Source organism: Stigmatopora argus, chromosome 4 (genome assembly GCF_051989625.1).
Source record: "Stigmatopora argus isolate UIUO_Sarg chromosome 4, RoL_Sarg_1.0, whole genome shotgun sequence".
Lineage (NCBI taxonomy): Eukaryota > Metazoa > Chordata > Actinopteri > Syngnathiformes > Syngnathidae > Stigmatopora > Stigmatopora argus.
In genome coordinates, this window is record NC_135390.1 from 3,615,342 (window position 1) to 3,641,689 (window position 26,348).

Here is a 26,348-nt window from a genome sequence, read left to right on the forward strand (position 1 = left end):
GTCGGCCTCACAGCTAAAAAAGGGGGGATTTTATTTTGTGCGCTCCATATGATTTGCTGCGCGCAGAGAAGACGAGAGTAGTGCGCAATTGCGCACGCGCACAGCTTAGAGGGAACATTGGTGTTAATGCTGGCAGGGCAGGGACAATACTATCAGTTTTACATTGTAAGGCAATGTCTCAATCTGACAAGAGCATAGCACTGCTCATTCGTACTAAGGTCATTGAGCACACCATATGAAATCATTCCAATTCTAAAATTAGACATGGTATTTTAAAACCCTGACTCTTTATTTCAAATTTGTTTACAGAACAATACAGAACAGTACAATCACTTGTAATAAACATCTGGCAGAAACTACCTACAAGCAAAGGAAGTTCCTACTTTGTCTCACAGCAAGAGAAGGCTGAACCACAGAATCAAAAAGAAATAGAAGCAGAAACTTCAACACCAAAACTGTGACTTACTGAAGTGTTTGTTAAATGAAAAAATTTAGACTGATTAACAGGATTCCACCACTTGAGGAAAGTGCATTGTTTTCTGAGGCTGGACATATTTTAGGCAATTTGGAAAACCATTTACAATGTCACTATATAACAGCTGCGACTGCATATTTGTATTGTACATACCAAATATTTCATTTGATCTGGATTAAGTTTTCAGTGCAATCAAATATAAATATTATAGGTCAGTCTATTATCTCATGGAAAAGGATGTGCTAAAACCTTTTTTCAGGGAGTTTAGGGGGGGTTACAAAATGTAAATGGGGGAGCCCTGTGACTTATTTCCTATCTCCCATCTCTGAACGCAACCTTCTTAAGGTTCTCCAATGCTAAAATCCAGCAAGGAAACATCCAAAATGAGGCTGCTCACTCGAGTCTATGGAGGGAAACACTTTGTACAAGGTCACTGGGATTTTTACAACGTGTGGGGTGTGACTTTCCCACTGTGAAACATTATCAACTCAGGAAAACTTGAAGTGGTCAGTCATGTAATATGGAATATACGTTCACTATTAACACAACACATGCAAACCTGAATCCAACACGCCTGACTGGCGCGATAGGAGACAATTCCTGACCACGAACATTCTAAAAATCAATGGCATCGAAAATACCTTACAACAGCTGCGTGAAAGATGTTTAAGAACACCAAAGACCAGCTGCTTTTGAAGATTATTGCGGCATTATTTTTGAAAACACTAATATTAGTGAACATCGACTTAAGTGATGATATGCAAATTCTCTGACAACAGAAAATTTCTGTCACAGACGCAATGGACAAATCATAGAGACAGACACAAATGTGCTTGGATGACCAAATTCCTAATTGCTGGTAGCTGAAGGTAAGTCAAGTCAGTAAAAGCAATTTTAAATTGCATTTTCAATTGGAAAGTATTTTTTTTTAATTAAAAATCAATGATGAATAAAACTTTAACGATAGCAACTAAAACCTACTAAAAACAGGTGGATTGCAGTCTGCAAGGGGGGTGACAACAAGCTACCATTAAACAAGGATTCAAGTATAAGAGCAACTAGTGAAGCCTGAATAAATTAAGGACTTCCACAACAAAGGCATGAAGGAATCTACACTGACAATTCCGATAAGTTGCCAGAAGTCAACTACCAAAATGTCTTAAAAGATGGAACACAAACTGGTGAGCAAAAGTTGACCATCAAACACGTCATTGTGCAATCTTGTGCAACATGCTCCGTCTATGCACACAAGCAAGAAAGTGGAAGAAAAAACAAAGCCATAAGATGCCTTCTGTACTTAAAAAAAAAGTTCTAGCACAAGTTATGTTAAAGACATTTTGGGTAGGCGTCACATGAATTGTGTTCCTGCAGGTAAAGATTTTGAAGTCAAGGACTGAAGAAAAAAAATCTAATAAATCAACACACCCTCTACCAGGAGATCCTTTGCCATTTAAATATTAAATTAGGTCTCTGAAAATAAATAAGAGGTGGGTGGGTGGATCCATTCAGGAGTAGGTCGTGTCAAATCGTGAACTTCCAGGTGAAGTCTGAATGACGGAATCGAGTCCATAGGACCTCCTGACACACAGTGAGCCCCTCCAGCATACAGCTGTCCTGTCAGCAAAAGCTCCTTGCTTCACCTGCTTGAGTGTCACCAGAGTCTTAGCGCTCGTCCAATTCACAGCAACAACGAGCCGTCTGAGATCATCAGCTGTCCATGCTGCAACAGTCTGAAGGGACAAGAGGACACGTTCAACTCAACAACCGCTCTCTCGACGTACATTCATTTTCTGAACCGCTTATCCTCACAAGGGTCGCACGAGGTTATGGAGCCTATCCCAGCTGACTTAGGGCACCAGGCGGCGGACACCCTGAATTGGTGGGCAGCCAATCGCAGGGCACAATGAAATGGGGGCAATTTAGAGTGTTCAACAAGCCTACCTTGCATATTTTTGTGATGTAGAGTAGTACCCGGAGAGAACCCATGCAAGCACTGGGTGGACATACAAACTCCACACAGTGAGGACCAACATGGGATCGAACCCTTGACCCCAGAATTGTGAGGCTGGCGCACTAATCACTTGGCCGGCAGCCCAGCTGTGCTAATTTCAACCAGTTAAATTAAGCGAATTAGGAAGAGGGAATTATTGAATTGAAAGCTTTATTGTCATTGTACATAAATACATAGATATACTTTGTATATTGTACTGTGTACAACTAGATGCATTCAAAGTACAGCCCAACCAGACAGTTATGACATGCTACATACAGCAGGCTTTCCGGGGTTGTTCTAAAGGAAGTAGGCGTACACAGACAGCAGTGGTTAGTCTTATTAATAGGCCTGCTTGGATTAAGTGCGAAATGGATGGCAATTTGGAATAAACTTCTAATAAGAAACCCAGACACTCGCAGAAGTTTATTGGTACGCCCATGTTGAAGCTGTCTCTAAAAGGACTGACATTTGCACATTGCACAACATGCAAGTGCTACTTCAGCGTGACACATTTTGGAATTACTGACTGCAAAACGCAAGTAGAAGGACTCAAACACAAAGATAAACTTTTTTTCATTATGCTGTACTTTTTCAATAGTTTGCAAAAACACAATACAGTGGTACCTCGAGATAGACTTATTCTAATTTTGTTTTAAATTTTTATACCTCTTATTGGCTCTATTTGCCCTATAAAAACCCTGACTTTCAGATGCAACCTATCGAGGGTTGTTTGCGTTTGTCTTCTCTTCAAAATATTCCGAAAATGATGGACACAAATGTCCTCACAATAGGATAACGCACAACCACTTGCCAGCGAGAAATAGTATATATTCCTCTCATACTAGCGAACAAGCTCTGTCATTCACACTGACTAACGGGGAAAAAAACGCTGAAAAAAATGCAACGCTCCGCCCAGTGCTCGTAGAGACATTACACGAGGGAGTTGCGACCAGAAAGACAGTGCCCATGATATTCTTTTCAGCAGCCTCTCGCGCTCGCTGTATGCTCGTATATCAATATTTGTTTCGTATCTAAATATTTGCTCAAAATTTTACTCCTATCTCAAATTGCTCGTATGTCGGGGCACTCGTATGTCGAGGTATTACTGTATTTCAATTAATGTAAAAACATGATAAAAAAAGTTTGATTAAAATTGTCCTATGCTTATTTTTTCTACATTTTATATTGATTTTGCGTGAATCGCATTCACTCCGGAAATACTCCAGAAATGGGACAAGGGTACTCCTGAAATGGTGTTGACAGAGTTTGGCAACTCTGCATAGTTATACAAAGACCGGCAGGCAGCATTGGGCAAGCTATGCGACAATATGAAATGCTACATCCATATTAAATGCATCTTTTGCTTTGGAGCTTTTGAGACCAGACACAGCTTTCTCAACTTTCTCAACCATGTGCAGATTAAGAATGGGTCCATTGGTGTTCAATCCAAGGGATGTTGTTAGATTTCAGTTCTTTAACGGAGTCTATAAAATAATCATTTAAAGTTGTAGCTATGTCCCTTGGGTCACGGATTGTTTTCTCCTTGAACTGTAGTTCCTTTATTTTTCTGTGCTTTATTTCCTGTAGTTTTTTAAAAATGTTTCCAGATCTCTTTAGTGTTCCCTTTCGCAGTACTACTAAGTATGTTTATGAAAAAAAATGATTTTGTAGTCCGAATCTCTATTCTCATCTCATTTTCTGAACCGCTTTATCCTCATTAGGGTCGTGGGGGGTGCTGGACCCTATCTCAGCAGACTCCGGGCCAGAGGCGGGCGACACCCTGAATTGGTGGCCAGCCAATCGCAGGGCACAAGGAGATGGACAACCATGCACACTCACACCCATACCTAGGGCCAATTTAGAATGTCCAATCAGCCTACCATTCATGTTTTTGGAATGTGGGATGAAACCGGAGTACCCGGAGGAAACCCACACAGGCCCCGGGAAAATATGCAAACTCCACACAGGTGGACCGACCTGGATTTGAACCCACAACCCCAGAGCTGTGAGGCCGACACGCTAACCACTCGCCCCACCGGGCCGCCATCTCTTTTATTATTTTATTTATTAGAGAAGTAGATTAGTGTCTGTCTGTTATTAATCCTCCGTGATATTTTGAGAGCATGGTCTAGTTTTTTTCATGAATGCCTGATGGCTTCATTTAACCATGGGAGGTGATTCTTTTTTGATGGTTTTGCTTTAAATTGTCTTGTTAATGCAGACACTGTGTCTTAGATTATAGACATGAAAATATTACAGCTGTCATTAGCCAAAACAGACAAGCACTATGCTAACTTAGCGGAAACTACGGTGCCAGGGACATACAGACGCTCCCCTACTTACGAACGAGTTAGGTTCCGAGCGATTGTTCATAAGTTGAATTTGTTCGTAAGTTGCTCAGTGCTACATTTTGTATTATAATTTATGTTTAAGGCCTATATAAGTATATTGTATAAGTAACATACATTGGTTTGTACTGAAAAAAACATTTAATAAAATGGAGAGAATACATACAGTACTGTATACATTAGAGAGAGAGATTTAATAGAAACTGGCCGAAAGAAGCTATCTAATGACGATTGCAGTTTTCTTTTTTTCATCATAAATGATGCGGTAGCACTGTATGGCATCATTCAATTGATTTGCAAACTTTGTGCAATGTTCAATATTTGGGTCCTGCTGCTCGATCTTTATGTTTATAAATGGTACTGACGGTCGAACAATTCAAGTTGTATTCACGTGCAACGCTCACCAGTTTATCACGCGCATCAAGCTTCGTTATTATTGCCACTCATTTCAAATGAAATGGCTTGCCTCTTCCTTGCACCTCCCTCAATAGAAGCCTTTCACTTTTCACCAACCATATTGAATAATGGATGCACGAGATATTTAATGATAAAAATGAAAAAGGTTCTTTGCGGACTGGAGATACGTTCACGCACTTCCGCACTGCAACGAACTGGGCAGAGGAAGGTGGATGCTGGGTGAGCTGAGCCATCACAGCGCCAGGCGTCGGTATTAGCGGCGGAAAGAAGCACTACTCGGAAAAAGGCGTGCAATACAAAATCGAACTTACGAACATTTTTCGACATAAACGCAATTTGCAGACATGTTCGTATGTACCGTTGTTCGTAACTCGAATGTTCGTAAGTAGGGGAGCGTCTGTAATGGCGGACGAGGCAAGGGCGTTATGAAGTCGAAACGTCAAGGTTGAATACATTAACCCAAGGACTCCCTGTAGCGGATTCCTCCATCAAAATAAAGCTGTTCAGAGACTGGTAGAAAACTTTTTATTTGGTCAGTGTGATGACTTCAAGAAATTTGCAAGAAGATTTAACTTTCTTACCATTGATTCCGTCTGCCTCCTGGGCATCCAGAAAGGGGGTGGGTCCCCATATCCGAATGGTTCCGTCATCCGACGCGCTTGCCAGTAGACCGGGAAGGACAGGGTTCCAGCTTACACAGTTGACTGTGCGAGTGTGACCTGTCAGCTCTGCAATAGGCAATTCACTTCGCCTGTGCCAGATGTAAACTTTGTGGTCTGTGGGAAAAACAAAAAAAAACTTGTGAGTGGATCTTAGTTGGTAGGTAGGTAATGGTGTCCAGTCATCAGAAGTTCTGTAAACTCCAAAGAGGCTGAAGAAATGTTTCAATAAAAGTGGACTTCTTGCCTTCACTGCCACTTGCAATAAAGTCTTCATTGTGACCCCCAAAGCAGGAGTGGATGGTGTAAAAGCCCTGTGTCACTCCTTGGTACTTCCTCACAAGCACCCGATCCTGCAGGTCCCAGAGATGCACTCCCTGAAGATAGTCAATGACAATCAACATAGCATTATATTAGTGGATTTAAGAGAGACAGTTGATTGACATTCACCTGTAAAATAATAGTGACTAACCTGGGTAGCAACATTCAGCAGAGCTAATCTTCCATTTTTGGAGACTGTGAAAGACATTATAGGATGGTCCTCTTGGACTCTGAAAGGAAACATCAACCAAAATCATATTTTGCCAGAGAAATACTGCTAAAAGAAATGCTGCTGACGTTCAAAATAGGTTAGAAATAAGTTAGAAAGTCTGTTATTATGGCTTCTGATGTTGTCAGTGGTCAATCAGAGTTTTATTTCTTTAAGGTTCTTGTCCACACCAAGCTTCTGGAAAAATGTTGTATGGATAGATGAGACTAAAGTGGGAACGCGCATCAGCTTTAGCTGTTCACATTCTCACCCGAAATGACTAGATAAAGTACAGTAAGAGCAAATCTTACATATTTCTGTCCGTCAGATCCTCAAAGTTGTAGCCACGAATGCGCTGGTGGGTGTCCGACGCAAGGACAGTCCGGCCATCACACAAACACCACAGACATTGCACACGAATTCCTTCCCATGAGTCCAGTAGGTTTCCATCCAGATCCTGGGAGTAGAAGTTGAGGAGTACAAAATACCACACTATGATTTATTAGAAAAAAAAAATCAAATTATTATCTTATCGAACCTTAATAATATAGTCATACCTCTACTTACGAATGCCTCTAGGTACGACATTTTCATGTTACAAAAGCTTTTAATATGAAAATGAGTGCCTCGAGGTACAAAAAAGATCCAAGTTACGAAATCCCCCAGAATGTAAATGCATTTTGAAAATATTTCCGCGGACGCATTGATTCTCACTTTAGAACCTCGTTACACTCTACTGGGCTCTCATTGTCTGTCTCACAAGAACCACTATCCATGTTTCAAAATTCTCTCTTACATACCTGTCAATCTCGTCTAAATGTTCCCCTTATTAATGATTCCAATTCCCCTTATTAAGCGAGAAAAACCGACAAATGCAACACGGCACAGATTTACACATAGGGCACATGTTCATTCATTTTCTGAACTGCTTTATCCTCACTATGAAAGTCTAAAATGTACTACAAAGAGGACGAATTCTGACGCGGATGGGTCAAAGGGGAATGCGCGTCGCATATCATGTCCTGTCCACCTCGGCTAAATGCTCCCCTTATTGCCATATTTACTTGCTTATAAGCCGCTCACACGTATAAGCCGCACCCTGAAAGTTGCCTTGTAAGGTAAATACGGTAAGTGATAAAAACCGTACAATTGCAGCGCAGGACATATTTTCACACAAAGATACACAGCAGACGTAAAAATCTAAATTGTACTACAAAGTGGACGGCTTTCTGACGCCGTCGGGTCATAGGGAAATGCGCATGCTTCAACACGGGTAGATTTTGTATGCTTGTTCTTTATTGTAAGACATTAATAAATAATTTTCTTATAATTTTCTCTTATTTTGTGTTTTTCACATCTTTCATACAAAATTGGGACACTTTGGCCAAATTTAAAGGGTTTAATTGGTAGTTGTGTGTGGACCGTGGAATGAATTAGAAAATTTACATACTGCTCAACTTATGAAATTTTCAAGTTACAAAAAAAGTTCTGGAACTTCGACTTCTGGTACCTCGACATACGATCTTAATCCGTTCCGGGACTGAGCTCGTATGTCAAGCTTCTCCATAGAAACACACTCCTAACTGAACAAACAAATTTAAATTGAATTGAAATTTCAAACTCCGCCCCGTGCTCGTAGATATATTTTATACACGAAAGAGATGCGGCAAGACAGTGCCATGGCCACCTGACTTGGTCGCATCTCGAAATTTTGATCGTATCTTGAGCATCTCGTAGGTAGAGCTGATTGTAAGTCGAGGTACCACTGTAATTTTGGGAGTAGAGGTACGACTGAATTGAATGAATGAGTTTATGTGTCTGGACAATGGTTGGTCAAAAGTTGGACAGTATTCTTAACACTTTCCAGTGCCGCCCCGTTGACCAACAATTCTACATTGGGTGATCAACCTCAATTTTAAGAGTAGTTTGCTTTGTTGTTCTGCGGCCTTTGCGACTGTACTGTCTAACTTATAACTATGCATTTTCTTGCTACTGTCACAATGAAATTTCCCGAATACGGGATGAATAAAGTTATCCAATCCAATCCAATCCAAAATCTATTTTGACTAAAGTGATCTGTTATTTAGGACTAACGTTGAGCTTACATTTTCTATTAATCACACACAATAAAAACATCCTGGAAAGTTTGTTTTTAAATATGAGAAAATATGAACTATGCGAACACATATTTGCAAAACTACCAGTTGGGCAGACACTGGCCAATCTCACTGATCAACTGTTTATCACTGTGTTCAACAGTGCCGTTCTATTGTGTGAGTGGGCTGCAAATGTGTATTTGTGTTTGAGCATTGAATGATACTCACACATTGGTAGAACTGGCCTCTCTGCCCACCAGTGATGAAGCGTTTGCCATCTGGATTCCACGCCACGCTCGTGAGACTATCTTCGTGCGATTGACTCATTTTTGTTCGTAACTCCCCCGTCTAACCAACCAGAGAAAGAACGCACAGCAGTGAATTGAAGTTCCTTTGGAGCACGTACATGTTAGGTGACAGACCGACAGTATCTCATAGACAGGAGTACTCCGGGAAGAGGTCCCAGCCTGACTGGTTCCCGGCGCACCCATGGTGCTGCGCTGGGCCGCAAACGGCCGAAAGACATCAATGGTCGCAGACAAACATAATATTTATCAAGAATTTAAAGTGGAAGACAACACCTTGATCATGTGCATCCCAGAGTAAAGAATCTAGTTTAAAAATTTGAAACAAAAAAATACATGGGGGGGGATTGTACTGTATTTTTGTGATATGTATTACTGCAGAAAAACATCAATATTAGACAATCTTTTCAGGAAGGGGATTATTGTTGCATCATACTGGCCACCACACTAATTTGGTGCTGGCCGTCATTTCGGCTGTATTTACAAAAGAAATCCTGCCGCTAAATGTTGGCGTCAACAGAGCATTCAAAGCTAGACTGTGAACTATGAATATATATAATAACTCGGAGTTTGCCGTCATTCCCGGAGGCTTAAGAACTACAACCGCGGGACCCATCGTTTTGGAAGACTCATTTGGGCACAGATAATGAGGACTTTGATGGATTTGTGGGTGATGATGACGTGAGTAAGTTGTAAAATGTCTAAATAAAGTACAACCGAACTCAGTTTTGCTTCTGTTGCCTTTTTAAAACATGTTTTTAGCGTGTGGGTGTAGCGAGGAAGAACTATATTTCCCAGCAGTCACTGCGCACCGGAACCCGGAAATAAGCTGCTTCCGGTAGCCAGCGCTATTGCGTTTCGATGTTAATCCAAAAATAATATATATGCGTCTAATGAAATGGTGCGTGCTTTGTGTGTCTAAAATACAGAAATAGCACTCGTTACGGACACTGCGGCGTAAAAAACGATGCGCCAAATAGGCGTGAAAATACGGTATCTTTATTTGTGGCCTTGTTAGCCTCCGGAGTGGGGTGTATGCCGGGGTGAGGGACAGGCAGAGATGGTCTGATTCAGCTAGGTGAGGGAGGGGTGTGGCTCTATAAGCATGTTTGATATTAGAATAAACATGGTCTAGAGTTTTATCTCCTCTGGTATCACATTTGTAGATAAATGGCTTCTGGTTTTTGAAATGTAAATTAACCAATCTACTGTGATAAAACAAAATTGTAATAACTGCATCAAGTCGAGTTCTCCACCTAGGAGAACCTAATCTAGACTAATTTCTTATCTTGTACTTGCACTAAAACTCCATTGGCTGCTAACCACTTTAGTTACTTTTTGTACCTGACTACTTATTTATGTGACCACTTATTCACATTGATTACTTATCTAATTTGACTCCCGATTAGGTTGGGTACCGATTAGGTTGGCAACCGATAAGGTTGGCTACCGATTAGGTTGGCTACCGATTAGGTTGGCTACCGATTAGGTTGGCTACTTATTAGGTTGGCTACTTATTAGCTTGGCTACTTATTAGCTTGGCTACTTATTATCTTGGCTACTTATTATCTTGGCTACTTATTATCTTGGCTACTTATTATGTTGGCTACTTATTATGTTGGCTACTTATTATGTTGGCTACTTATTATGTTGGCTACTTATTATGTTGGCTACTTATTATGTTGGCTACTTATTATGTTGGCTACTTATTATGTTGGCTATTTATTATGTTGGCTGCTAACTTCTAAATTATACTTGTATAATGACAATAAAGGCATTTAATTGAGCCATCTAGTGTTTTGAATGGGTACAATGTCTAGACCCCGATTTTAAGACGACTGACACTTTTTCAGGCTTATTGCGATGCAAAATCATCGGCTTATGTTTGGGCCAATATGGTATTGTCATTAATTTTTCATTATTTAGATTCGTATTTTTAATTGAAGGAGGACAGCGTGAGACAACACATACAGTAATACCTTGACATATGAGTGTCCCAACATACGAGAAATTTGAAATGCGAGAAAAATTCCGAGCAAATTTTTGCCATGAGATATGAGACAAATTTGACATACGAGCATACGATGCGGCCGGTAGGTGGTCCTTATCAAGCTGCGCAGTGTTATTAATGACGAGAGGGAGGGGCTTGTTTAATATGGATAAAGGAGAAAGTTCGTGGAATCTACGAGGACTTGAAAGTATGTAAAGCAAGCAGCTAAGAAAGAGGAGACTTCCACGCCAGCGGAAACCTTCAAAGCGAGTCATGGCTGGTTCGATAAGTTTAAAAAGCGTACTGGGGATACACTTGGTTGTGAGGAACGGCTAGTTCCGACTCAAAAGCCGCGGCAGAATACATTAACAACTTTGCCTCGGTTATTGCTCAACAAGGTTACCTCCATTTTTAAGTGTGTGGTGAAGTAAGCGAAGTTCATTTAAGTTAAATTTATAGTTTATGCTATGTTGCTTAGTGCCACAAAAGTGTAGCGAACCGAACGTGTTGCCCTCAAGTCTCTTCTTTGCCGCCGCACACACCGCAGTTAGCCGCCACCGTCCGTCTCATAGGTAAGCATTGCATACAGTACTGTACATAATAATGTCACATTTTATTGCAAATTACCACAACATAGATATTTGTTAATTTGTGAGCGTATGTGGTGAATTACAACAATTAAAAAGATGTTTTTCCATTGTAAAATCCTATTTTTTAGGTGTTTTTTCAGCGGGTGGGAACGGATTAATTTCTATTTTAATTAATTTATATGGTAAAAATTGATTTGAGATACGAGTGAATTGACATACGAGCTCGGTCCCGGAACACATTAAGCTCGTATCTGAAGGTATTACTATACTAGGTTATAGCAACACCATGGGTGACTGCAATAGTGGCCCAACTGAGAAAATCGCCTCTGAGCATGGCTGGTCAAAGGCTGCTGTTTGCAAATTGGCCATGTTGCTCTCACCTGTATATTCCACAGCCATAACTCGGAGCAATCGTCAGGACCGCATGCTATAAGATAGGAATCATCTGGACTCCATGCCAAGTAAGAGACGCCGTACGCGTGGCCCTCCAAAGTCTTCATTAACTTCACTTGATGTGTTTCCTATTTAAAAGAAAAAAAAGTTACTGATGTAAATGTCAACTCATCTCGTGGTAACAGTACCCGAAGAGAGGTAATATCTTACCGTGTCAACTTGCCAAACGATGACTGTTGTGTCTTTGGAACCAGTCGCCAGTTTTGTGCCATCATTTGAAAACTTGCAGAACCAAACTTCATTGCAGTGTTCAGTGAGTATTTGTTGAGTGTAGCACGGGAACTGTTTCCTAAAAATAGTAACACAGAATCCATTATAAATGTAATTCAGAAAAATGTTATATTCTTCATTAAAATGTTGAATGCTATGTGTGTTTGGGAAAAATAATACTGGATCTTACATCGCTAGAGTATGAAATATAGCTTTAGAAAAAAAAAAGTGTTCCACCGGCACAAGGTGCCACTGGTGCTGTGTAAGTGGTACCATTGGGGAAAAGCCATTGGGGTAAAGCATACTATTGATTAATCATTAGATCTAGCATCATGTTAACTGTATAGACCCATTGTGTAGTTTACGAATGGGCTAAAATACATTCATTCATCTTCTGTGCCGCTCATCCTCATAAGGTTCACGTGGGGTGTTTGAGCCTATCCCAGACAACCACGGGCAGCAAGCAGGGAACAACCCGAATTGCTTGCCACCCAATCGCAAGGCACAATGAAACTGAGAACCACTCACGCTCACAATCACACGACAATCGAGTAGGAATGGAACCCATACTGCTTACACCGAAGAGGAGAAAGAATCACTGTGGGTGGTGGCCAAAATACATGTTAAAATGAAATACTGTTTCAAAACTTGTCATTAATTGTTTAAACACGGCAGACAAAAAACCTTGTTCATACAGCACAACATAGATACTAATGTGATATTAGCTTAAAAAAGGAAATAAACACTGGTGAAATTGTGTAGTCACCTAGCTAGCAAAGGTGATTAGCACATGGGCTAACTTAACGTACTAATGAGGTCAAATCTGGCCCTCAACATTAAAAGTAATTTCTGGAGAAAAAAAATTCATGTCCAGATTTAGTTGAGCTCATAGAATGAGTTAAAAGTACAAAAGTTATTTTTGATAAATAACAGCGCAAGGGCTGACCAGGCTCGAACCATATATGAGAAAGGTCGAAAGAATGATGAAACGAGTTTGTTTCTCCTTCTATATGTTTCTGCTATCCAAACAACACAATTGAAAACTGATTTCTTTATTTGAATAGAAAGATTGCAAACGAATGTGTAGGTGGATTGTTACCGGCTGCAGCCGTGGTCCAGCAGCAAAGAAACAGAGTCCAGTCCACTGTCCAACTTAGTGTTGTGGTACAGGCAGCGCTCTCGCTGCAGTTCCACCGCCTGCTTCAGCAGAGTCTGCAGTCTGCGGGGGGGCAGCATCACTGACGGAGGAAGGTATGCTGCAGCCGTGAAGAAAGATCAAATCAATGGTCAACAATCACACAGGGCGAGGAGTTAAAATTAAATTGATTAAACATGAACTAAACTGATTTTATTGTGACAAAAGTCAAAGTAAGAAAAAACCCAATTTTTGTTCCCATTCAGTGAGTGTATACAATGCCAGTCTTGTCACAATTGGAAGGAATACTGTATTTTTCCGATGGTTAGTCACGTTTTTCCCCCATAGTTTGGCCCGGAGTGATCCTCCATGGGTATTTATATGAGAAAAATTATTAAACGGATGACCAGGCCAAAATGGCACATGAGCTGTATATTGAAATGCTCAAAACACAGAGATGAGCAATTTGCACTTTGATATTGAAAACAGAACACGTGTACATTCACATCCCCTAACAACCACAAATAATGGCTGCAAATGAACTCAAATCTCATGCACAGTGACAGTGTAGCAAAACTGAAATTATCACATAAAAAAATACATTAGCGTTTGCGTTAAAAGTATAAAGGAAAAGAAAGGATTTTGATGTAGCACATCCTGGTGGAAAAAAATCAGAATTCAACAATTAAAAAAATAAATAAAAGACAAAAACAAAACAAAAATGAAGAACGTCAATAAAAGAAAATATTTTAAGGAAGGAGACAAAATAGCTGTTGTCAGACAAGTTTAAATGGTAGTACTGTGATCCTTCATCACTTTGCGGCTTCTTTGAGAAACAATACTGCACATGGTCATTTATGCTAAATATTGCTAGGTGAATTTTAAAAAAAGTAAATACATTTAAAATAAGCGCAAATCTCAATCAAAGCAATGTTGATTTAACAAATCATACTAACGCGGAGAGCTCCTGCAGGATAAAGGCAAGATAAGCATAAACATCACTCACAGTACAATGTAGAGCGTGTGCAGTTGGTGTGTGAGTCAGATCGTACTCACTCTGGAGTTTATCCAGCAGCTTTGTTCGTGATACAGTGCCTTTGCCTTCCCAGTCTGCTTTGGCCCGCAGGTCTTCTGCGTGACTGCACATCAGGTACCTTTGAACCACACAACTAATGTTCTGATATACAGTAATACCTTGACATACGGGTGCCCCGACATAAGAGCAATTTGAGATACGAGTAACATTTCGAGCAAATATTTACCTTGAGAAACGAGACACATTTTGAAACACGAGCATACAGCCTATGCGAGAGGCTGCTTTTGATTATCATGGGCACTGTCTTTCTCGTCCCAACTCCCTCGTGTAAATGTCTCAACAAGCACTGGGTGGAGCGTTGCATTTTTTCAGTGGTTTTTTTTCTCCGTTAGTCAGTGCAGAATGGTGTACGTGTGGTGGAGCTTGCTCGCCAATAAGAGAAGAGTATACTACTTACCGTTGGCAAGTGGTCGTGCGTTATCCTATTGTGAGGACATTTGTGTGCATCATTTTCGGAATATTTTGAAGGGAAGACAAAAGCAAACAACCCTCGATAGGTTCATATTAAAAATTGGAGCTAAAAGTCAGGGTGGAGGCGGGGAAAATAGAGCCAGCCCAGGAGAAGAAAGGTATACAAATTTAAAACAAAATTAGAATTAAGTTTAGTATAAGGTTAGATTAAATTTATTTTTGTGTCTGTATCGTAATCCATGTTCATTTAAATTTGTTAATGTTATGTTACGAGCCTGTTGCCGTGCAAAATGTCTCTCTCCCCCTCCACGAAATCCGTCTAACTTTAGTAGTATTAAACATCATAACCACTAATTATTTGTTACTTTGTTAATAGATGGCGAATTAGAACAAATAAAAATGTTATTCCATTCCAATATCCAGTTTTTTTGGTGTTTTTACAGAGGGTTAGAACAAATTAATTTGTTTTTAGTTCATTTCTATGGGAAACGTTCTACTGAGGAAAACTGGGAGTAATCAGACAAAATGGATTAGACGTCTAGCGCCATCAATGGCATTGAAAGATAAGCATTCAGAGCTAGTCCTCCCAGTTTAAATGAATTAGATGTCTCTTGTTGTCAATGACTAGCAATGAATAAATAGTATTACAATTATTACACAGTATGGTACAGCGATTATTTGAAATGAGTACACTGCCGATTTGTGAGCTTTTCAATTGCCATTCACCCGCCAATATTATGCTTTGGTTTGTAAATGCAAACTTTGGATACAGATGCTCCAATAGTAGTAGGTGACTCAAATTCCTTCACATTAGGCAGCAGATATCAAATAATTCTTTAAAAATGAGTCGTCAAACTCTTTTTTTGTCAGTATTAGCTAAATGATACTGTCAAACTAAACAAAGCAACTAAGAAAATACATGTTTCAATTACGTAGCCAAAGTTATCAATGGTAACATACAGCATGAAACACTATACAGTGGTACCTCGACATACGAGCACACCGACATACGAGCAATTCGAGATACGAGTAAAATTTCGAGCAAATAATTATCTCGAGATACGAGAAAGCCAGGTGGCCAAGACATGAGAGGCTGTTTATGATTTTAGCGCACTGTCTTTTTTACCGCATCTCTTTCGTGTTTAACAGATATCTACGAGCACTGGGCGGAGCGTTGCATTTTCCCGTGTTTTTTTCCCCGTTAGTCAATGCATAATACAAAGTGAACAACAATGGATCCAAAGCAAACAGGTGGAATGAAGAGTTGTGCAAAGAAAAGGCGAACGTTGACAATCAATATTAAGCACAATACGAGAGGAATACTTCAACAATATGCCCCATCCTGAAGCAGAAGGACGCAATTAAGGATAAGAGGCCTTCCAAAGGACTAACTATAATTTCCCCCGGCGCAGTGACATTCATGACAAGATAGAGAGCCTTCTTTTATTATGGATAAAAGATCTGGAATACGCTCGGTTATTAGACACGGGGAAGCAGCAAGTTCCAATTCGAAAGCCGCGGTGGAATTCAGGGTGGAGCCAACCCGGAGAAGAAAGGTAAAAAAAAATTAAAACAAAATTAGAATTAAGTTTTGTGTAAAGTTAGATTAAACGTATGTTTGAGTGTCTGTATATATTAATCCAAGTTTATAGTTTTTTTTTTGTTTTTTTTTAATACCACTCTTTAACACGAAAAAATGAGAAAGGCAATCCAAATGAGCTTTACTAAGTTATCGATATGGCGGATGCACGTACTGACCCGCTAAGAATGTGAATGCGCTCTGTATTGTATTTGAGAGGGGTGAGCTCAGCTCTGAGAACCTGCAGAGCCTCCAAGACTTTACCATCCTCAAGATACTCCAGATACTTTTGCTGAAGCAGGATGAACTTCATGCGCTGCAGATACGATAAGACAAAAAAGGAAACGTGACGACCACATGGTTGTATTGTTAAGTTGTTCTGCATCATACAAATATAAACAATGCAAATTATTGATCAGCACTGACAATAACATACATTCTATACTCAGGACAACCATACAAAGCATTTGTACCATACAAAGTATATACTGCTCAAAGCTTAGACGTGGCAAAAAAGGGTTATGGTTTCAAAATCACATCTTTAACAGCATGTTGTCAGAAATCAATGGATAGTACATTTGCATTCGTGTCAGGAAGATTCCAAGCAATGTTCCCTCTAATTTTTTGTTGGTCTGAGCAGAAAGACAACCTCCCTGAGCGCACTGAGTACCAGTGTGAGCGACATCATCAGTACTCGGATGATTCGCCTAAAGACGTTTCGACGACGGACGTTTGACAGACGGGCAGGTCGCCGAATGGACGTCCCGCCGAACGTTCATTCGGCCGAACGGAGGTTTCGCCGAAACGGGATTCGCGCGCTCGCCCCGCCCCCGGATCGTGTGTGTACAAGTCTTTCAACCTCGGCCCGCGGGCCATATACGGCCCGTTAGGATTTTTAATCCGGCCCGCCGCCGGTGTTGTCCAAATTATAGTAAAAATCAATGTTAGTCTACCATCAATGGCAGCCCGGGACTAAGCACTCTTGGGCGGGCATGGCAATCCGGGAATAAGCACTCTTGGGCGGGCAGATGTAGCAGAACCGAGCCGTAAAATGACAGCAATCGGGTCAAATCCATCCTAAAACAGCATTTAATGATTAAATACAAATACTGGAGCTCTTTGGACATTAGAACCGAGCCCAGGGAAGTGAATTCCTTGGTAAAATGTCGCGATGATATCGCGATGGAGGCTAAAAAACGTCTATAGACGTCCATTCGCCAAACGGCTCAAAATGCTCTCAAATTTGGTCAAATCCAGCCGAAAACAGTGTTTAATGATTAAATACAAATACTGGAGCTCTTTGGACATTAGAACCGAGCCCAGGGAAGTGAATTCCTCGGTAAAATGTTGCGATGATGTTGCGATGGAGGCAAAAAACGTCCATATACGTCCATTCGCCAAACGGCTCAAAATGCTCTCAAATTCGGTCAAATCCAGCTGAAAACAGCGTTTAATGATTAAATACAAATACTAGTATTTGTATTTAATCATTAAACTAACAAATACTAGTATTTGTATTTAATCATTAAACGCTGTTTGAACGAACGTTCATTCGGCGACCTGTCCGTCTGTCAAACGTCCGTCGGCGAAAAGTCTTTAGGCGAATCATCCGGTCACGACATCATCATTGCTCGCTATGGGCACACCAGTCTCACACCTGCCACAAGCAGGTGCATGTCAATGTTCCCTCTAATTTTTCATGTAAAACATGCTGTAAAACACGAAAAACATGAGTGGACAGAGCTACTGCCACTGGCTGCCGCTTAAACGGCGCCATCATGGGGAAAGGGGTATTAAAAAAAAATAAAAAATAAAAATCTGATTTTTTTTTTTTTTTTTAACTGCGCGCCATATGATTGCTGCTGCGCAGAGAAGACGAGAGTAGTGCGCAATTGCGCACGCGCGCACCTTAGAGGGAACATTGATTCCATGTATACCATTTTTTCTCACATATAAGCCACCACCGCGTATAAGCCACACCCTTAAAAATGCCTTAAAATTATAGAATTTTACAATTTCTCGCATATAAGCCGCCCCCTTATTCACAAGAACCTGATGCTTTTTAATGACCGAAATTACAATTTTCTTACCAGAAGTGAGAAATGTTCAAGATGTTTTGGCAGCCAAATTGCTTCTAATGTCAAAATATCTCGATTTTTTCGATGGTTCATATTACTGCAATAGTTTCTGAGATAGTCTATGAATCAAAAGCATATTATCAGGGTCCATATCATACGTTAATATAGCCATCTTTGTAAATGTAAAATATCAAATTATTCAATTTGAAAAAAGAGTCTATCTTGATGAGAACCGATGCTTTTTAATGACATAAATTACAATTTTCTTACCCTTGCTTCTAATGTCAAAATATCTCGATTTTTTCGATGGTTCATATTACTGCAATAGTTTCTGAGATAGTGTATGAATCAAAAGCATATTATTAGGGTCCATATCATACGTTAATATAGCCATCTTTGTAAATGTAAAATATCAAATTATTCAATTTGAAAAAAGAGTCTATCTTGATGAGAACCCAATGCTTTTTAATGACATAAATTACAATTTTCTTACCAGAAGTTTAAGATGTTGTGGCGGCAAAATTGCTTCTAATGCCGAAATATCTCGATTTTTTTCAGTGGTTCATGTTTCAACAATAGTTGTCACTTTCGAACAAGAAATAAAAAGAAAAAAAGATCATAGCGGAATTTTGTTTTATTTCATAATCACAAATGTAGAATCATTTCCTTTATGTGTTCCGAAAGGGTGTTGCCGGCACGTAGACAAATTAAAAAAGGATGTAAGCACAACCAGGAAATGTGTCCGTAGCGGTAAAGTGTTCACCAAGTCTCTGGGTGCAATAATTGCATGGGATACACATTACCACAAGACCTTCGATCAGCTTTTACAACTATTGGGATGTGCTGACATGGTAAACGCTAAGAACACATCTATCAAGGCTACTCGCGTCTGGCCAGTCAGAGGACGTTTAACTATGGTAAGATGGTGACGCCCTGAGCGAGTATTAACAGGCACAAGTGAGTTTTTTTTTACATTTTATGCAAGATTCGTTAATTTTTTTTCTTGAATTTCATTCATAGATGTCAAAATAAATTGTGTTTATGGTTTTATCTGTTTATCTTTTCTCCATTTTGAAATAAATGACCGTATCGGTCGCATTGTCTTGCGTTATGGCGTTGCATGCGTCTTTGTAACCTTGCAGTTTTGTCCATCTCATCTTTTTATGCGCACGTAAGCCATACCCTCAATTCAGTCATAATTTTTTGAGCAAAAATTATGGCTTATATGCGAGTAAATACGGTACATTTTGCCCCACACCGTTACGGTTGTGGCAAAACCCCTTTTTTTCCTCCTGACAAAAAGACATTAAATTTCTAAGGCAAAAAAATTGAAAATTTCAAATAGTATCTCGTCCCAAATTCCAAACTAATTCCATCTGGCAATATGCAAAATGAGATTAAAAGAAAAATCCAAGTGCCAAAAATCTCTAACTGAGATAGACATGTTTAACCAAATGTTCCACCATTCCACCATCAAACCGAGTTAGGAGAGCTACCGAGTTTATAACTAAAGAAAATGATGACTGAATCAAGGCTTGTTATACTCTTTTTCACTAGTAGATGTCGGCAAAGTAAAATTTACTATTTGTTGGTTATTTTCTGTTTGGCATTAAGAAAACAATCATTACTGGATGAATTAGTTCCTTATGACATTGACCCTAATAATGTGCGTTTCTCAGAAATACCACGGGTGATGATTTTTCTTAAGATTTTCACTTCAAAGTAACACATTTGTACTCCCTTTTAAACCCATGAATATGGAGGTGAAAATTGTGAATCAGGAGCGGCTTATATGCGATAAATTGTAAAATTCAACGATAGCGTTAGCAGTTTGGGGGATACTCACCACGATAGCAGTAGGAGAATGCATCAGGGCCTTCAGCTCATTGAGGTCATTCTCAGCCTAAATTAGGAAGGTAAAAGCAATGAGTAATGTTGAATCGAAAGAAAATCATGTCCTGTGAAGGCGCATAGTAAATGATTTGGTTCAACCTTGTCCCACTCTCCTTCCATGACATGATTGCGAAACTTTGTAGCTGATGGATGCTCCAATCTGCAGCCAGATTCTTGCATAAGAAGGTCCACCGTCTGACTGTAAATAATATACAAATAATATACATCAGAGACGAGAAAAACAATGACCAAAATCAATTAATCAATAAATTACAAAAGCAATAGCCCGTCTCACAAGACATTAAGAGCCGTTAAATTACATTGGGCTACACTTTTGTGTTGTTTTGTTGAGCAGGCTGAATTTCTGTTTAGTATTACAGTATACAGACGCTCCCCTACTTACGAACATACGACTTACGAACAACGGTACATACGAACATGTCTGCAAAGTGCGTTTGTCGAAAAATGTTCGTAAGTTCGATTTTGTATTTTTTTCCAAGTAGTGCTTCTTTCCGCCGCCAATACCGACGCCTGGCGCTGCGAGGGCTCAGCTCACCCAGCATCTACCTTCTTCTGTCCAATTTGTTGCAATGCGGAAGTGCGTGACGTATCTCCAGTGCGCAAAGAACCTTTTTCATTTGTATCATTAAATATCTCGTGCATCCATTATTGAATATGGTTGGTAAAAAGGGAAAGGCTTCTATTGAGGGAGTTGCAAGGAAGAGGCAAGCCATTTCATTTGAAACGAGTGGCAATAATAACGAAGCTTGATGCGCGTGAGAGTGGTGAGCGTTGCACATATACAACTTGAATCGTTCGACCGTCAGTACCATTTATAAACAGAAAGATCGAGCAGCAGGACCCAAATATTGAACGTTGCACAAAGTTTGCAAATCAATTGAATGATGCCATACAGTGCTACCGCATCATTTATGATGAAAAGAAGAAGAAAACTGTGCAATCGTCGTTAGATCGCTTCTTTCGGCCAGTTTCTAATACATAAATCTCTCTCTCTCTCTCTATACAGTACTGTACATATTCTCTCCATTTTATTAAATGTTTTTTTCAGTACAAACCAATGCGTGTTACTTATACAAGCCTTAAACATACAAATGCACTTATATAAACCTTCAATATACTTATATAGGCCTTAAACATAAATTATAATACAAAATATAGCACTGAATCAACTTACAAACAAATTCAACTTATGAACAATCGCTCAGAACCTAACTCGTTCGTAAGTAGGGGAGCGTCTGTATACCCTTGTTTTTTGCGGGGGTTACATTCCCCAAAGAACCTGTGATAGGCAAAATCTGTGAAGTAGAAACCTTTATTTTTTTTTAAATTATTATACAATTAAATACTCGATTATACATTGAAAAGAAATAACAAACCATTTTACAGGCTCAATCATTTGTCTCACAAATAAAAGTACTGTACTTTAGAAACTTTTCTTCAACAAATAACATCTGTACTGTACTGTCAAATAATAATTTTAATCATCAATGTGAACAGAAGGCAGAAGAAAGATTCATTAATTCCTTAAGGCCGACCTACAGCCACATAGCTTTTACCTTCCTTTAGCATGTCCAGAAGATTAACTTTATCCGCGATAGATAGCATCTTCTTGGACCTTGTATTGCGTTTCACTTGGAACCTATATACATAACTCACACCATTTTTTGAGGCATAGAAATAAAACAACCGCTACAGAAAAAAAATGAAATCATTATAGAAACCATTTACCCAGGTTTCTCAAGTGCTTTGTCTTGGTCAAATGACATTTTTTGCATTTGTTTACTAATTGTACAATACGCTAGCAGTTGAGCTTTTGCCACCTGTGAAAGGTGGGAGAATAGGTGGATCTAGGGGTGGCTACTTCGCAAGAAGCCATCCATCTCAGGCTTCTGAGGTGGTCTGAGTAAATTGTGCAGTACTGAAATTCACCGAAATGGCAACATGCGCAGCCAAGCTGCCTGTCGACGGCCGTCCCCATCCGCCCGTCCCCGTCCGCCCGTCCCCGTCCGTCCGTCCGTCCATCCCCGTCCGTCCGTCCGTCCCCGTCCGTCCCCGTCCGTCCCCGTCCGTCCCCGTCCGTCCGTCCGTCCCCGTCCGTCCGTCCCCGTCCGTCCCCGTCCGTCCGTCCGTCCCCGTCCGTCCGTGTCCGTCCGTCCCCGTCCGTCCGTCCATGTCCGTCCGTCCCTGTCCGTATGTCCGTCCGTCCCCGTGTGTCCGTCCGTCCCCGTGTGTCCGTCCGTCCCCGTGTGTCCGTCCGTCCCCGTGTGTCCGTCCGTCCCTGTCCGTCCGTCCGTCCCTGTCCGTCCGTCCGTCCCTGTCCGTCCGTCCCTGTCCGTCCGTCCCTGTCCGTCCGTCCCGGTCCGTCCGTCCCGGTCCGTCCGTCCCGGTCCGTCCGTCCCGGTCCGTCCGTCCCGGTCCGTCCGTCCCGGTCCGTCCATCCCGGTCCGTCTGTCCGTTCCGGTCCGTCCCGGCCCGTCCGTCCCGGCCCGTCCGTCCCGGCCCGTCCGTCCCGGCCCGTCCGTCCCGGCCCGTCCGTCCCGGCCCGTCCGTCCCGGTCCGTCCGTCCCTGTCCGTTCGTCCCTGTCCGTCCGTCCCGGTCTGTCTGTCTCTCTCTCCCTGTCTGTCTGTCTCTCTCTCCCTGTCTGTCTGTCTCTCTCTCCCTGTCTGTCTCTCTCTCCCTGTCTGTCTCTCTCTCCCTGTCTGTCTGTCTCTCTCTCCCTGTCTGTCTCGGTCTCTCTCTCCCTGTCTGTCTCGGTCTCTCTCTCCCTGTCTGTCTCGGTCTCTCTCTCCCTGTCTGTCTCGGTCTCTCTCTCCCTGTCTGTCTCGGTCTCTCTCTCTCCCGGTCTCTGTGTCTGTCTTTCTCGCTGTCTCTCTGCCGCTCTCTCGGTCTCTCTCCGCCGCTCTCTCGATCTCTCTCTGCCGTTCTCTCGAGCTCTCTATGCCGCTCGCCCTCTCCCTGTCTGCCGCCTTGTCCCTCTCTGCCGCTCGCTCTCTCCCTCTCTGCCGCCCTGTCCCTCTCTGCCGCCCTGTCCCTTTCTGTTGCCCTGTCCCTTTCTGCCGCTCTCTCCCTCTCTGCCCCCTGTCCCTTTGGATTGGATTGGATAACTTTATTCATCCCGTATTCGGGAAATTTTGTTGTCACAGTAGCAAGAGGGTGAGGATGCAGGAATACTAAAGGCATTTTAGACATAAATAGATAGGTAATAAGTAAGTTAATAAATAAATACATGAATAAATATATAAATAAATAAGCATGTTGCTTAGCACATATATACATACACATAAATGTACATGCATGCATACGGTAGGTCTTAACACTCAGCCATTTTTTTGTTAAAGAGCCTGACAGCTGATGGGAGAAAGGATCTGCGGAAGCGCTCCTTCCTGCAATGAGGGTGCCGCAGTCTATTGCTAAAGGAGCTTCGGAGGGACTCCACAGACTCATGCAGGTGGTGGGAGGTGCTGTCCATGATGGACATCATCCTGGTCAGCATTCTCCGCTCTCCCACTTCCTCCACAGAGTCCAGAGGACAGCCCAGAACACAGCTGGCCCTCCTGACCAGCTTATTCAGCCTGTTCCTGTCCCTCTCCGTGCTCCCGCAACCCCAACAGAGCACTGCATAAAACACTGTAGATGCCACCACAGTGTCGTAGAAAGTCCTCAGCAGTGTCCTGCACACTCCAAAGGACTGTAGACGCCTCAGTAAGTAGAGGCGGCTCTGGCCCCTTTTGTACAGGGCATCTATGTTTGTGGACCAGTCTAGCTTGTTGTTGAGGTGAACACCCAGGTACTTAAAATTCTCCACGATTTCAATGTCTGTACCCTGGATGTTCACCTGAGTGGTCTGTTGAGGATTCCTCCGAAAATCGATGACCATTTCCTTTGTCTTACTGGTGTTGATGTAGAGGTGGTTTTGCCTACACCAGTCAACAAAGGCTGTGATGACTCCCCTCTACTCCAGGTCGTTCCCGTCCGTCACTTGTCCAATAATAGCGGTGTCGTCAGAGAACTTCTGGAGGTGGCAGGTGTCTGTATTATGTTTGAAATCCGATGTGTAGAGGGAGAAAAGGAGTGGGGAGAGCACTGTGCCTTGTGGGGCCCCCGTGCTGCAAGCTACCACATCAGACATACAGTCCCGGAGTCTCACATATTGTGGTCTGTCAGTGAGGAAGTTGATGATCCATGCGGATAGGTGGTTCCTTACTCCAGCCTCTTCCAGTTTCCCTCTCCGTAGGACCGGCTGAATGGTCAGAAATGGCCTTTCTGACGCTCTCTCCCTCTCTACCATAGTGGCTGCTTCCCTGCTCTTCTATAGCACGCTAAACTTGCTTGCGGCATCAGGGAGAAACTGCTTCCTGCTGGCGAATGGGAGGCTAGCGAGGTGGTGGGACATAGCCAATGTGAAAGCAACTTGAGCACAACCCTCTCCCCTCCAAAAAACAGATACAGGAAGTGTATCTATATTTTGTGGTGTTTGATGTTTCACAACTTGGAGCTTTTTTCATATCATGGAACAAAGGGTTTCACGTTAAAGCTTTTTGGTAACCTGAACATTTCGTATGTAAAAACATTTGTAAGTACCATAATTTATTCGAGTATAACGCACAAAATTTTGTACGTACCAAAAAACTGTAGCAAAGTTCGGGTGCGCTTTATACATGAATCCCGGTGAAACCTCAATCTCAGAACCGTGAGGGTGACGCGCTAACTACTCAGCCACCTGGGCCGCCTCACTGAGGTCATAGAGGTCTAATTCAATTAAACTGTGAAGACTGACCACGAGTGCTCATTTTTCAGTGTTCATTCGCCCCTCTTCTAGCACCGCCAATGGCAGTTAATGAGTTAAAAAAGAGTGCCCTATAACAGTATTCTCATTTTCTGAACCACTTTATCCTCATTAGGGTCATGGGGACAAGGAGACAAACAACCATTCACGCTCACACAATTTAGAGTGTCCAATCAGCCTACCATGCATGTTTTTGGAATGTGAGAAGAAACCAGAGTACCCGGAGGAAACCCACACAGGCCGGGGGAGAACATCCAAACTCCACACAGGTGGACCGACCTGGACTTGAACCCAGGACCCCAGAGCTGTGAGGCCGTCGCGCTAACCACTCGCCCTTTTAACGAAATTGAAATGTTCAATTTCATCATTGTTATGCATGTTCCTCGGATCATATAGCACGCCTTTTACGGCTGACTGTACATTCATCCAAAATGACGTTATTAGGCACTTGGTGCCATGATGGGGGATTGCTTTACCGTATTGTCGAAAAAATATTTAGGAAAACGGGCTTATGTCACCATCGGTGTTTGTGTTGTCGCTAGGAATACAAGTGAAATCCACACTGGCAGCGTAGTTGACTTACTTGAGACCCAAATCGTGTAAATGTTGTCCGATGAGTCTGATGACGTCTTCCTCAGACTGAGACAAGCGCTTCTTCTTCTTGACGCCACAGTTGATGTCGGTGGAGCCGTTGTTGATGTTGTTAGGCGCAGGTTGAACTGACAATCCGTTGTTGTTACTGAGGGGGCTTCCATTATTGCCACCTGCCACAACTCCATTGGAGTGAGCTGCCCCGGCGGCGGAGGACTCGCCGTTCTGCGTGCCGTTGCGACATGACACTTCAGGTTCCCCCGCTGCCCCGTTAGCTTGCATGTTAGCACAGCTCGCGCGCCGACTTAACAAAAACGAACGACAGACACGGTGAAACTACGCCGGGGTAACGACGACACCGACAGAACAGCCGACAGGCCCACTGACCCAGATGCAGCCCCCAAACAGTGTTTGTTCCCTTGCGGCCGAGCTTGGTGCTTGATTCGCCGCGGTTGGTTGCTGCGTCAAAAAACAACAAAAAAAAACACGCAACAACAACAACAAAAAGCTAGAATTCAACTCCGAGGACTAATAGACGACGGCGTAATGATTTCTAGTGCCACATTTTGCGGAATTTCGAGGAATTTGGCGCTGCCATCTCACGCTTCAATCGCTTTTAAGTTACTGGTTATTAAAGCTTGTTATTGTTGCTCCCAGACAGCTGCAGCCCTGTTATGGACTTACGCAGTGAC

The 26,348-nt window shown here is 41.9% G+C and overlaps 1 protein-coding gene across 1 annotated transcript; it reads right to left on the reverse strand.

Annotated features, from left to right (window-relative positions):
* Positions 1 to 268: 268 nt before the first annotated feature.
* On the reverse strand, positions 269 to 26,348 carry wdr26a (WD repeat domain 26a). Its single transcript, XM_077598326.1, has 15 exons — positions 26,044 to 26,348; positions 25,649 to 25,960; positions 20,357 to 20,456; positions 20,211 to 20,267; positions 16,466 to 16,602; positions 14,257 to 14,354; positions 13,165 to 13,321; positions 12,006 to 12,144; positions 11,783 to 11,923; positions 8,746 to 8,865; positions 6,733 to 6,878; positions 6,365 to 6,443; positions 6,140 to 6,269; positions 5,815 to 6,009; positions 269 to 2,205 (listed from the first exon to the last, which is right to left on the reverse strand). Exons 2-15 carry the CDS (start codon positions 25,936 to 25,938, stop codon positions 2,183 to 2,185), a joined length of 1,812 nt encoding a protein of 603 aa, XP_077454452.1. The 5' UTR covers positions 25,939 to 25,960; positions 26,044 to 26,348; the 3' UTR covers positions 269 to 2,182.

What these genes read in the sequence shown, in the direction of transcription:
- wdr26a (XM_077598326.1), bottom strand. Translation starts at nt 25,938, where the DNA reads ATGCAAGCTAACGGGGCAGCGGGGGAACCTGAAGTGTCATGTCGCAAC. An exon ending in CTGGACCACGGCTGCAGCCG is followed by an intron (nt 12,145 to 13,164) that starts GTAACAATCCAC and finishes TACTATTTTTAG; the next exon opens with GAAACAGTTCCCGTGCTACA. An exon ending in GATCTGACGGACAGAAATAT is followed by an intron (nt 6,444 to 6,732) that starts GTAAGATTTGCT and finishes GTTTCCTTTCAG; the next exon opens with AGTCCAAGAGGACCATCCTA.